This window comes from Elaeis guineensis, chromosome 5, assembly GCF_000442705.2.
Source record: "Elaeis guineensis isolate ETL-2024a chromosome 5, EG11, whole genome shotgun sequence".
NCBI lineage: Eukaryota > Viridiplantae > Streptophyta > Magnoliopsida > Arecales > Arecaceae > Elaeis > Elaeis guineensis.
The window spans coordinates 7,634,753-7,648,192 of NC_025997.2; the positions used below are offsets into that span (position 1 = coordinate 7,634,753).

General features: G+C 38.1%; 1 protein-coding gene across 3 annotated transcripts; it reads right to left on the reverse strand.

Annotated features, from left to right (window-relative positions):
* Window positions 1-1,304: 1,304 nt before the first annotated feature.
* LOC105044759 (solute carrier family 40 member 1) lies at window positions 1,305-13,092 on the reverse strand. 3 transcript variants are annotated; one of them, XM_010922755.4, is made up of 9 exons: window positions 12,908-13,090; window positions 12,586-12,812; window positions 8,586-8,736; window positions 8,285-8,481; window positions 6,685-7,167; window positions 6,010-6,181; window positions 3,285-3,422; window positions 1,921-2,008; window positions 1,305-1,789 (listed from the first exon to the last, which is right to left on the reverse strand). In XM_010922755.4, the coding sequence occupies exons 2-9, from the start codon at window positions 12,696-12,698 to the stop codon at window positions 1,578-1,580; spliced, it is 1,554 nt and encodes a 517-aa protein (XP_010921057.2). In that variant the 5' UTR covers window positions 12,699-12,812; window positions 12,908-13,090; the 3' UTR covers window positions 1,305-1,577. The 3 variants fall into 3 exon arrangements, with proteins under 3 accessions (XP_010921057.2, XP_019706044.2, XP_010921060.2); XM_019850485.3 differs by having other exon boundaries at window positions 1,898-2,008; window positions 12,586-13,085; XM_010922758.4 differs by lacking the exon at window positions 8,586-8,736 and having other exon boundaries at window positions 12,586-13,092.
* Window positions 13,093-13,440: the final 348 nt, after the last annotated feature.

Consider the following 13,440-nt stretch of genomic DNA (forward strand, 5'->3'; position numbering starts at 1 on the left):
CCTAAATTAAGCACATGATATTAACTCTGGAGTCAATAAGTAACATGGTTCAACTAAGAATAAGAATTACTAGAAGAAATCGTGAGTCAAATGGTATCAGCCATTATGAGATTATGTGAAGGCTGAGATTCAACAGAAGTTATAGTAATAGTTTCGGAATATTTTTAATTTAACATAGTCCAATTCATCGAGTACATTTGTTTGGATTGAGTGGTCCATGGTACCATCTCCCATTTCTCTGATTGTGTGGATGAAACCCTGGAATTTTCTGGTGTTACAGCAGTGGTGATTCTATTAAACTCATTACAGAGCCTTACCCAGTTTCTCCACAAAGTCTCCAATCTCCATACCATATCACAAACACCTCCAGTATCAGTACAATGATTTATTAATTTCACAAAACCCTGATAGGACCTGACATCATGAACGCATGATAGTTTGTAAATTATAACCTACCTAAGCTAAACCAAGATTGCTGCTCCACCGTAGCTAGACACAGAGATCTGAAGACTGTGCCTTCGTAAAAAGTAACTTTACTGGGATATTCTAAGCTGGTCATCGAAGAGAGAGAGAGAGAGAGAGAGAGAGAGAGCCAGAAACCAAGTAAACGACAAGGAAATTTTGAACCATAGTTGACGAAAACAATATATACTTTTTTAAACTCGAAGAACATATAATAAAGCCGCCAATGACGGCCGACAGGTGCTCCCACCACATACGACAAGATCCCAAAAGAAGATGCGTATGGAACTACCCTAACACGTGGAAGTTGGATTTAAGAAGATAAACCTTTTCAAAGAGGCCAGGGAATCTTGTTGCGTGGAACTCAATGGTTAGACTTCCTGGATTTTCTGAAATTTTTATATGTTCTCTTGTACTATATAGACCCTAGAGCGATCAGCAAGAACACCGGGAACTCCAAAACACAGTGGTCTTTTCAAGGTTGTTTCCACACGACATCATCTCTCACTGTCCAGAGTTCAACGGTGAAGGATGATGATTCATGCTTTGCCATTATATGAAAACTTTAAGCTTTTTATTAGATTGTAGGCCATCAATTCAAGTTGCCACGCCAAATGGATGTCAAACCATGTATAGATCAAGATTCTGGCTCGATGATCTCTCTACAAAAGGGAATTTCTTAAAGTTCAGGACACAGTTTGGTAAACTACTCTGATCCTGCTAATCCGACAGAGCAATTTTGATTCAGTCCCTAGGATATCTTCTTTGTAGAGAAAAGTTTGTTGATGTTCTGGCTTTCATCAGAAAAATCCAAGATGCAGTCAAGTAACAACAGACCTGTCTTGCTTGAAAGCTTCTGCAGCAAATTGTCTCGATATATCTAGGTACAGGGAACATGGATTTTGAGTAGAACCACACAAATAACTCAACTGAACTAGACACTTTGACCACTTGTATCAAGAGCTAAACAGAAGTTAATTCGCAGTCAAAATCTTTTCAATGGCATCTTAAGAAAGTCGAGTTGACTTCATACTCGCAAAGCTTTCGAGCCACAAAACTGTTCCTCTGTTGAATGGTTCAATAAAAAGTAAATGACATGCATGATACGTGGCTTGCTATTGCTCCAGCAATAACATTGTGGCAATATACACAGATGGGAATAGCCATTTCTTCGAGATAATTAAAGAGGATTTACCCACCAATTGATCTTTGTGAGCAGCTTGTCGAAGTGAAAGAGATGTTTTCGAACACGATATATGTGGATGGTATACAAGACTGCAGATGATGTTACTAACAAAAATGACATGAGCACCAGCTGTCCAAAGTCCTGTTGAACAGAAGAAGAAAGTGAGAAACAAAGCTATGGTGCTAAAAGTAAAAAGACTGCTTTGCTTATGAACCAAATCTAAATCCATTTTTTATTGGCATGACATACTTTTGGGTCTGAAACAATTATACCCATGATGTAAGTCAGCAAGTCCAGCATAGATTGAAGCGAGTTTTGGACCCCTCCAACAATGCAGCGATCAGATTCGGGAACATGATCCTGGTAAGGGAATAACCTTAGTGGATAGAATAATCACTAAACTTTCCATAATAGAATAAGAGCAATGCAATACTTCACTTACAATACAAATACTGATCCTAGAGTGATCAGAGAATCCTGTAAACATCATCACTCAAGCATACGCAAAGGACTAATAAACGCTTCTTGATTCTGTTGAATTTTGTTCTCAAAATTAACCCTGAGATGTAAACAATATCTAGATTGACTAGAATGCCCTTTGAGAGCTGATAGAAATTTAAATTTGTATGCTATATTCTCTTTAAATTCCGTTCCATCTCAAAGAATTCATGGCAAAATATCTGGGCAGCCAAGACTTAGATGTTGGTCTGCAAGGTGGTTGTGACCAAAGGGTAGTTGGTTAGTTGTTAAAGGACGACAGAGTGATCTTGTGGGCATTTATTATCCTCGAGCCATTTATTGGTTATGACGCAAGGTTGTGGACACTGGACCAATGACCACTGGAACGTCATAGTTAGCATTAACTGTTGTGTCTGGAAGTTTTTGACTCTTTTTTGGCAGATTCCTATGCGATAATTGGTGGGTATGTGGTGTGTGAGATAGCCGTTGAAAGGATATTCTGGATTTGGAAGTGGCATACCATGCTTACTTCTCTAGTCATACATTAAGTATATGACTCTATGTAACCAATAGGACTACTATACTTTTTAGGTGGAACAGTTACCTTTGAACATATGATTATGGTTCCAAAGTTTGCGAATTCCTGTTCACTAGAATCTTTCTCCCAACGGAAAGGGTATTTTCTTTGCAATCTATTATTTCACTGAGACAAGCACATGCCGTGCCCATGCAAATGAAAAAGGAATAAAGTATTTGTAAGGAGTATCCAGATACTTGATATCAGATTGATTTCCAGATGACATGAAAATCAAATGCATTTGCCCATTGTCGTTAAAAATTAGCCATTCAAAAGCAAGCAAATGTCTGAAAATGCATGGAATTTTTTTACAGCAAAATGGTGGGAAAGCTCATCTCAAACCAGTGCAAAAATTAGCTATTCATTGCAGATAAAAGACAAATTTCAAATTCAATCCATTCATGTGTCATGCTGATACATAACCCAGATATCATGGGATTGAGTTGTATCTCATATGATGTTAACTATGTTACCTAACTGAGAAAAAACCCACTAAAAAATGTCATTAGAGCAAAGGCACTCGGTAACCATAAGAACAAAGCATCACAAGATTTCACTTATCTTATTCTGAGATAAGGTAACGTCTTAAATGAATTATACCTGCATATGTTGTATAACAGCTAAATCAAACATCCATAATCCAAGACGTGATGCTGCAACTCCACCCATTAGCATCCATGCCGAAGTTATGCCGTTCCGAACCCAGATGGAAGCAACGCAAATCAACAAGCAGCACCACTGCAGCAGAAAAACTAACATCATAACAATACTTCTTTTAAAAATCGATAGATTTTAATTACAGGAACAAACAGCTGGGCCAAGGCTATCTGGTCACATTTTTTTAAATCAGACCAGAAAATTTTACTGCCTTCAAGTATATATTCAGATTGAGCATGTGAAATTTCAGTTTGAGTGTGCATGTGCGTCCCATGGACTGAAACCCAACCCGCAACCCCAAGAAAGTGGACTGACTGACTGCTAGACCAGCCAGGCCTTGGCACAAACTTACAGTTGAAATCTAGGGACTACAACATCTTATCCTTCTAAGCTTGGCTATCACCAAATATCAATAGGCAATAAGACAGAATGCCACCACAAGTAAATGAGAAGACAAAATTTCATCAAGAAGCAACTGTAGAAATTAATTCCAAAATCTCAGGGGGCTTTTATATAAGCGAGACATCATCTTGACTCAAGTTTAACCAAGAATCAGAACTCATGTTTAATTTGATGTGACATCTATCCAAGATCCAGAGCACCAATATTTTACGGCAACATACAGCACACACAAACATAACATGAAAAATAGAAAAGATCTCCTTAAGACGAAGAGGAAGAATATAATAGAATAAAGCAAGTTCTTGCTTAAAAATAAACATAACAGATGGTTCCTTCATGGACAAACTCTCCAACAGAGAAGTATCTCTTTGAAAGTTTTCTATTTGCAATCACCAAGTGAAGATCACTTGAATATTTATTCTTTTTTTTTTTTTTTTTTTTGAAAGATGGTTAACTTCATTATCATAGTAAAATAAAGATACAACAGATCCCCAAACTGCTGTTGAGACACAAGAAAGCAAAGATAACAAGCAAAGCAGAGTGGGACTATTTTCTTTTGGGGTGGGGTTGGGGGCTGAGTTTACACAGTAGGTAAGAATGAGAGAAGAAATAGAGTTCTGAAGGACATTTAAAGCCCTATCCTTCTCGTTCTCCTTCAACAGAGATATCCGGTCTGAAAAAAGTGACCAAGTACTTATTATGTCATGTGAAGGTTAAAGTGCAAGTTGCCCCCTCGTAGTGGTGCAAATGCTACCTAATTCATATTTTCCCTGGAACATGTAGAAGTATTGGGTGGATGTCTGATCAGGACACCACCTCCCAAGATCCTTTCAGTACCACGCGATGCAGCAGGAAGAAAGAAGAAACAAAAGAAAAAACAATCAAAATACGTGGATCAGCCACAAAAGGGCTTACCTCTACGGGGCATGCAAACTTCACTATGAAAAGAAAATTTTACAAGAGGAGACCTCACCCTCAACCCTTGTACACCCAATTCTCTCTCATCTGAAGTTCCCCTCTCAAAAGCTCTCTCTCTCTTGGAGACCCTCCTGAACCCCTGAAGAGCCTGGCGACCGCTGTCCAGGAGCCTCCTGCTCCTTCTCTCATAGCGCTCTCGCCTCTCTCTCTCTTCTCGGGTTCGTACGGACTTCGTACGGCGAGAAACCCCAACACCTACCTCTCTGTTTCGTCACAGGATCTTTTTAAAGGATTAAACAGGGTTTAAACTTAATTAGAGAGGGATTAGGAATCCTAAACAAAGCCAAAAAACTCCCTGAACCGTCGGATCAAGACCGCAATCTCTCTGGATCGTCTGATCGCGCTCCGGTCCACGGAATAGTACCGTAGACCGCGTGAAACGCGTGGGAAACGCCCATGCGGTCCACGGTGGACCGGTCCGGGACCGGGTCAAAGGGGCCAACAGGCCGCTGGCCAGGGCCGGCCCGCGCGCGCGGGCCTGGGCCGCGCCTGCGCGTGGAACTGCGCGCGCCTGGGCCGCGCGCCCGCCTGGGCCGCGGGCCTGGGTCGCGCGTCCTGCGCGGCCTCGGTCGCGAGTCCCGCGCGGGCCTGGGTCGCGCGTCCCGGGTGCCGCTGCCTGCGGCCGCGCTGCTGCCGCCCGCCGCCGGTCGCCGGCAGTCCTCCGCCACCTCGATTCTCGTGCCGACTTCAAAAGCTCGTATCTCCTCCATCCGAGCTCCGTTTCAGGTGATCTTGGTCTCGTTGGACTCCGTTTTTCGCCGCGAACCTCGCTGTGGGCTCAATGTGGGCTGAATCTCGAGGCGTCAAATCCTAACAAGAAGGGATGTTGCCATGAACAGTGTTGTCAAAGCTGTTTTAAGTAATCTTATGGCATCCAACCAGCTTTGTGTCCTACTATGAACAGTTTTTTTTTTTTTTTGATGATGCATATGTGGTTAAACATCCAATTCTGATAAAGAAGCACCAAGTGTTAGTATGTTACTTGCATGTATCTTGAGCGATGGGAAAGTTTTGAGTGTTATAAATCTCCAGAGGCATCCACAAGAGCTTAAAAATTTATTGTTTATTTGGAGATGGAGAAACACTTAGGGTCCCTTCTTTTTGTGGGCAAAAAACTTACCTGGGAATGTATATTTTCCTAGGTAAAAAATTTAAAAAGTGGCTCACCAATCGGTATAGCATATAACCACGTCACTTAACATCTCAAACATAAAACTGGAGATCATATTATTTTAAAAATAATAAAAAATTGATATTCCAATGGCAAATGCTATATAAAAGGTCATACCTGAGTCCATATAGACCATAAGCCAGTCCTTAGTGTTGAAAGATGTGAATGTAGAACTGGATACACTACTGTTGCTGCTATTCCTACAATAGCGCTTATCCCACGCGCTAGACCAATAACATAAGCAGGGATACCTTTCCATTCCAACGTGGCTGTCATCAATGTTCCAAAGCTGTCAAGAGAAATAGCATGCATTGGTTGCTTTGCTTCTTGTTCAATTGTAGATAACTTGAACTAGTTATATAACATAAATTAACATGCATGATATCATTAAAAAGAATCAATTTGCATGGAAAGAAATAAAAGAGAGAGAGTGGTTTGTGATTAATTGCAGTGAGTTGACTTAACTCCTACTTTCTAAAACAAGTCCCTGCATCCACCATTTTAGGATTTCCGCATGAACCAAGTCTTCATTAATCTTCTTAAATTTTACTCTTTTTCTTTTCCAAAATATATATTATGAGGAAAGTAGAGTAAAAGGAAATAGAAACTAATGGCTTTGCTAGATACCCTTAATCATCTTTTGTTGGAGTGAATTAGTTAATTGGCGATGTTTATAAAGAATGAATCATCTTAAGCTTTCTAACACAAGAATGTGATGTGGATTTTTTCCTCCCTTTACATCAAAAAAAAAAAAAAAAAAACAAGGGTTAGCAACATTTAAGAGATAATCACCTTAGCACAGTAAAATAAAGCAAAGCCAAAGCTATTCCTGGAAGCACCACTTCCTGCTTTGCATAGACTATCCAAGCATCGAAGCAGGGAATTATTGATAGTTTCTCAATTATCCTCATTTTCCATGCAGGTGCTTCTGTCTCTATATTTCTTCGGTCAGGGCAAATTGAGCTCTCATTCACCTCGATAATAGATGAATTGTTCCAAGGATCACTAGGAATTAGTTTCAGGTTCCCCCTTTGACTGCTTTCATTAAGAGCAGGAATACCATTGTATACAGATTTCAGAAGCCAATACTGTAACCAGACTGACGTTGTATTCCATAGTGCCAAGATCACCGCCGATGCTTTCAACGAAATAAAGCTAATGATGAAGCCAGTGAAAACAGGGGCAAGTAATTTACAGACTAAATCAATTCTTCGAATGACCGAGTTCATCTTTGTCAATACTTCTGGAGGTTGTCCATTGGACATCACAACTACCCTGCATTAAAAAGAAACTGAGAAATCATATAGATCAACACTGATATCACATTTCTGTACAAGCAATGTATATAAACATATCATTGTGCTGTCACATGTCAAAATGTCAAAACAGCAATTTTGGACCTATTCTAATAATTCTACCATGAGAATTATTTTATAGATATATAGTGGAAAATCAATAAACAAAATTGCGCAGATATAAATCTGAATACATGATTACACAGTCTAAGAGAATAGACAGTAAAATGAGAAAGAAGGAACAGTAAGTAGAAGAGAAACCACATTTTGACTTTTCATATATTTAGGTAAGACTCATGATCTCTTAAAACAAATGGTAGCTTATCTGAAAACCCTGAAAAAGGTCTGAATTTGAAAAATAGATGCAATACTTGAACCATATCTATGAGATGGCCAAAGACTGGCTAGGCCACCACATAGACTGGATTCTATATCAATACAAACCACCTTAAATATCTAAGATGTGCAAATTTCGGTGAAAGCTTGTAGTTTACCAGAATATGGAAGATGACAAGTGACAACTATGCTTCCCCATAAAGTATAACTCTAAAAAAATCATATACCTCCAATGTCTAGTATACTCCAGTGCAATGACGAATCTGATCAAACATCTGAGAATATGAGAACGAACTTTATACATTGATGATCTTTTTATTCTTGCCGTAGTAATATTATCTAACATTTTCTCATTAATCATTTAAAGGAAAAGAATGGGAAGCATAGATAACAATCAATAGAAGCAAATTCAGAAGGAACAGATTACAAAACATAAGCTTATCAAATACTGCTGAATGATAAACAGCTCTAAGTAATCTTTCTACTCGATAAAAAAATTTGTTGATTCCACATGATCCTTCATGGGGTCAAGGCCTCAAATTGATCTTGATTATCCAAGTGAAATTTTACTGGCTGTAGATGGAAAAATAGAAGTGAAGGTAAACATGGACAGAGTACTATAAGCCATGCTAGAAATCTTAGTGGAAATAAATGGAAGAATCATAGAAAAATGTCCAACCTGACTCTAGTGTTATTTATTTATGTTAAAACTACTGAAAGTCATTAGCGACCTTACTAAGCATATCAAGATCATTCATTACCATTCTCTTTCTATCAATATAGTGCCAGCAAGAGTTGACAGTACCCCAATTGCTCCAGAAATATTGGTTATAAAAACCAGTAGCATAAATGTCCCAAATGTGGTGGACATCAGATGATGGTATATCAGTAGTGCAGTCACTGACCCTCCAGCAACCATAAATGAGAGACTTTGGGTCAACAGCCAAAGTCGGAGAACCTGCCAACCAATAGAATAAAATTTGAGCTTCCTTAAAAAGTAATGTATAATGTATATCATCAAACATCTTGAAGAGCATTAACAGTGTCCAAACTAGTAATGACCTGCAAGTAGGTCAATCTGTCCACCCATGCCCCAACAATTGGACCAAATAATGCTGTAGAGGCAGACTCAACAACACCATAGACAGCAGTGAAGAGCAAAGAGTCTGGCCATATGTTTATCATGTATAAACCAACAGAGAATTCCCACATTCTGTAAGGATTGAAATTTAATGAGAAAATCCATATTAGTATTGAAACTTCTTGAATTTATTGAGAAAAAATAGAGGTTCAACCAGCTTCAAGAGAGGAATCATTTCACAACATTTAGCATGAGTAACTTTCCCCTCATTGGCTGGCAACATTTTAACTAATCCAATTGTCCAACTAAAACAACATTACGACAAGGCAATCTAATTGACATAAATAGCTATGCCCCATTAATGCTTCACGTGTGAGAACAATTCATGCAAAAGGACCATTGTTGGTACTGATCTCTTAAGTGCTCCAATTTCATTTGACAGCACCATTAGAAGGAAATGTGTTGTTTGAATAGTTTCAAACATTCGCAAATAAAAGTAATGTTTTCCTCATCCAACTTGTGTCCCTTATCACATATATGCAAGTGACATCATATGAGGAAGGAACTGCAAGAAATATTTAAACAGAAACTTGCAAAGCAAAAAAGAATCTTAGACTGGGTCAACACATGACTGAGTCTATGGAGTTGAAAAAATAACAAAAGTATATTCTTCAGAAGTTTGATGCATCTCCTTTATAGAGGGGGCCCATCTCTGAGCTGCTAAAGCCTGGGGTGCAAGCTAAATTCGTGAAGCTGGACATAGCTTGACCATGGAGGAACTTTAATTCTGAATCCAAAATTCTTCCAGAGCATGCAAATATCTAACTCTTTTTTTTAAAAAAAAAAAAAGAGAGAGATGGGAACATCACCACTAGGGTTCGAACCCCAGACCTCTCACAAGTTGAGAGGAATACCAGCCATCTAACATAAGGTTAGTCAGCCAAATATATAATTTGTTGCCATGAAAAAACTACAAATTATAGAACCAGACATTTACACTTGATATGATTGATTTAGTGATAACAAGGATGATTAACTCGTGCTTTCATTGGATAAACTGATTGATAGTTGCAGAAAAAGTAAAACTAGAAGCTGAACATAAAATAATCAGTGGAATTATATACATCAAATGAATAAAGTATCATACAAAATAAAATCAACATACGATGATCTTTTATTGGCTATGGACAGAGGATGCACAGGATACAGAAATTGCAAATTATACAATCAGTAGCAGCAATGGGTGATACTGCTTAAATGTGGATATAAGATACATATACAACTGCTTCTGACATGAGAAAGAGACAGATATTTGATCTTGTTCTTATTGCAGGGTTTGAAAATAAGAAGTTTTGAGAAGTAAGAAAAAAAAAACATTGCATTTGAACTAGAAAATAACTCGCCATGTTTTGCCACAAAATTAGTAGATGTACCCTACATAATAGAATTAGTTTTCAAAGAAATCAGATTATAGCTTAACAAAATCATTAAGCATATATCTCTGATATCACAGTTGTGCAACCAGGAACCAAAACAAGTAAAAGGAAATCCAAATTGAATAAAGAACTCATTCTTTTAAAGATTAGTTTGTTGACCACCGAGCATAAGAAAAGACAAAGAAACACTCTTTTAAGGCATGCTGCATTGGCTTCATTTTCAAATCCATGATTTCATTTGGCACAAGATGATCTGTTCATCAAATATTTAGCTTCATATGGGAGAAAATTCAGACCAGAAATTTTATCAACATTTATTTTCTTCTAATTTTTTCTTTTTCAGGTGACATTATTTAGAAGACATAGGCCTGAATACATCACATCATATGTAGGAGTACAAGAAGTCAAATTCACCATCAATTATCGCTTGGTAGATAAACACTTGGATCCTTTTGTTATATTCTTTTTAAAATTCAGTCAAAACAAGAATAAAATTTGCAAGATAGCGTCAATAACTGAAGTAACAGATCGTTAGAAATTGGATCCAATTTCAATATAACATGGTAATGAACATGGAAGTGAATAAAGGGTAAAAGCATGACTTTTAGTAATGTAATTGTTTTCACATTTCTAAATACTTCCTCTCTGTGATCGTTCGTCTTAGATTGATCAGAGGTACCTGGATTTTTTTTTTTTTAAATAACTCGAGTAAGAGGACTTGAAATTTGACAAGTAATTGATATGAAAGAAATAAAAGAGAAGAAATGTGAAAATAATAAATAGAATTGATTAAGAATAATTATGATACAACATGATGAAAAAAATAATCAGGACAACAGGGGAGGAATAAGTCATCTCCATAGCTCCAATCAGGAATGGCTCTTGATGAATGAGGAGTAAGTTGACTCCTTTGCTAATAGGGGAGAATTGAGCCGCTCTCATGATGATAGAAAGATGTCTGCCACCAACTTCACAAATCACTCCAACTCCATTCACAAAAAGATTGACCATCCACTCCATAAGTCTCTCAACCTTCACATGCAAATAAGTTAAATCTTTAATCTGTGGATTTCTCAAAATCTATGCGGAAGGAGGTTGAACATTCGCTCTGGGCCACTTGGTTTCCATAGGAGAGCAAACTGAACCTTCACTCTTCTAGAAGAATTGGAGCTGCATCTATTGATGCTTGGAAGATCATTTACTGTCAAGAAAGATTTTGAATCCTAGAATCCTAGGATGGGATCATCAGACCTAGTGCTCCATAGCATTGTAAGATAAAAGATAATTGGCACCCAGTAGTACTGTTGTTGTATGAAATGTGTTGGAGTGCAAAAAGATCTTTTTTCCTACTTTATCATACAGATTGAAAATTATTTCCAGCAATAACTTCTTTTACAAGGGAGTATGTTGTCCAGGTAAAGCTATTTCTTGTGTAAATAACTCCATTTTGGATAGTTACTTGCACCACCCTATCTCCTGATAACTTTTTTTAGGAAGTTAATTCGTGGCAAACTAACCACATATGGTCTCTTATGTGAAATAACAAGTATCCAACCATGACCCTTCCAAGAGTCACAATATAAATAATTAACCAAATCTTGATTGGTCTAATATTTGCGACTCTTCACTATAGTTGATCTGTGGGCGATTAATTTTTGTGTATAAACAATATTCTAAAGATGAAAACAGAGAAGGAACAACTTACAAGTAAAATCCATCAACTAATGAAACCTGGAAAGCGTTTAGGGGCTGAGCTAAAATCCTAGAATCAAAATGACATAAGACTTTGTCCAACAACTAAAAGCCAAAATCATTAACCCATCCTACTAACTCGCTCTGCCCAACTTACACCTGTCACCTTCTATTTTATTATTGTCTAAATTATTCACTACTTCCATCTCTCAGCATATCTCAATCAATGGAAGCAAAGGCTGCATGGATCCCATGAATCAATCTATTAAATCTCGTGGGATGGGGGCAATCTAATTTCTTTTGGAACAGGATGCCCTGCTATCTTGTCCCGTCACAACATCGGATATTCCGGTAGATATCGAATATTCTGGTAGTATCCTTTGTCTCTCTCCCCTTCTTTTCTTCTTTGTTTGTTTCCTTTTGTTTTTCTTTCCATTCTTTCTTATTTCCTTCTTTTCTTTTTCTTTCCTTCCATCTTTTTTTTCTTTCATTCCCCATCCTACTCGGATCTAAAATTGCACCATTAACCACTTTGCACCACTATAGCACCGGTCTAGGAAAAGCACTAAGTATTTGCATTTTAGTCAAAAAAAGAAAAAAAAAAAAAAACAATGAAAGTATACAAGGAGCCCTTATCAACAAACTAGACAGACACGAATAAATTGGCAGGCATATGACTTCAACATCATTTTCTACCGAAATTTAGACTTCAAGAAATCTAAAACAATTAGAGCAGATGCACTTACGGTGATAACTTTTGTAATTCATAGCAGATGACCACGTCTAGAAATTTGGGAGAGAAAAGAAAGAAATAAATAAATAAAAGCGTTTGATAAGAAAGAAGGCCTTGTACCTGGCTCCCCATCTGGCAAGGAAGTGGCCAACATACATGCGTCTGATGAGGGATTGATCAAGAGATTGCTGAGACGAGCCTGGAAGGAGAGGCTGCCTCATGTTCTCCTCCATATTGCTATTTAGTCACCTCTTATTTCTCTTCTCCTTTCTAGCAAACCCAGGCTCCGGGCTTGGATTTCTCCAAAAGAAGCCTTCACGTGTTGCTGCCTGTACCCACGGGCGTCACTGCGAGGATCATACCATATTAACGGTGACAGCAGGAAGAGTACCAACTGAGAGACCGAAACAAGAACTGGGTGCCGAGGCGTAGGGTTCCGTACCTTTGGCTAAGGAGTCAGGACTTGGGGTAGGGGTCGAGATCATCATAAATTTGATTGCTAGCATGGATGCATGCAATAAAGTTAAAAAAAAAAACAAAAAAAAATATGTGGAGTGAGATCGAGGGTACCACCAAAAAGGGAAAAAGGAAACTAAGAGGGCGAGATCGAGGGACCCGACCCAACTGCTATCCCAGTGGGATATCCCATCTGCGAGACAAAACAAAAGCGTAGTTCCTTCGATGACACGGACACTTCCGATTGGGAATATGTTGGGTTATCTGGAGTTGGACCCACCTTGTAATCATTGTTTGTTCCTCAGCCGCATGATTAAGAGGGAGGCGTTAGATATGTCGAGGATATCATATCATTGATATGAACTGACAGGAGGATTGAACTTGGGAACCTTGCGGAAAGAGAAGAAAGACATGACATATATGGACAAAATGTTTGGTCGAAACTTCTCCGATCTGATGCCTTAAAATGGAAGTTTTATAATATGATGCATAAAAAATTGGAGTCGTTGCCTCTTATAT

Bases quoted from the DNA above. Each gene is read 5' to 3' on its own strand.
- LOC105044759 (XM_010922755.4), bottom strand. From the start codon at position 12,698: ATGGAGGAGAACATGAGGCAGCCTCTCCTTCCAGGCTCGTCTCAGCAA. The intron at 7,168-8,284 runs GTAATGAATGAT...TTTTTAATGCAG, and splicing joins ATATTGATAGAAAGAGAATG to GGTAGTTGTGATGTCCAATG. The intron at 1,790-1,920 runs GTATAATTGTTT...TCTGTTCAACAG, and splicing joins CTTGCTGACTTACATCATGG to GACTTTGGACAGCTGGTGCT.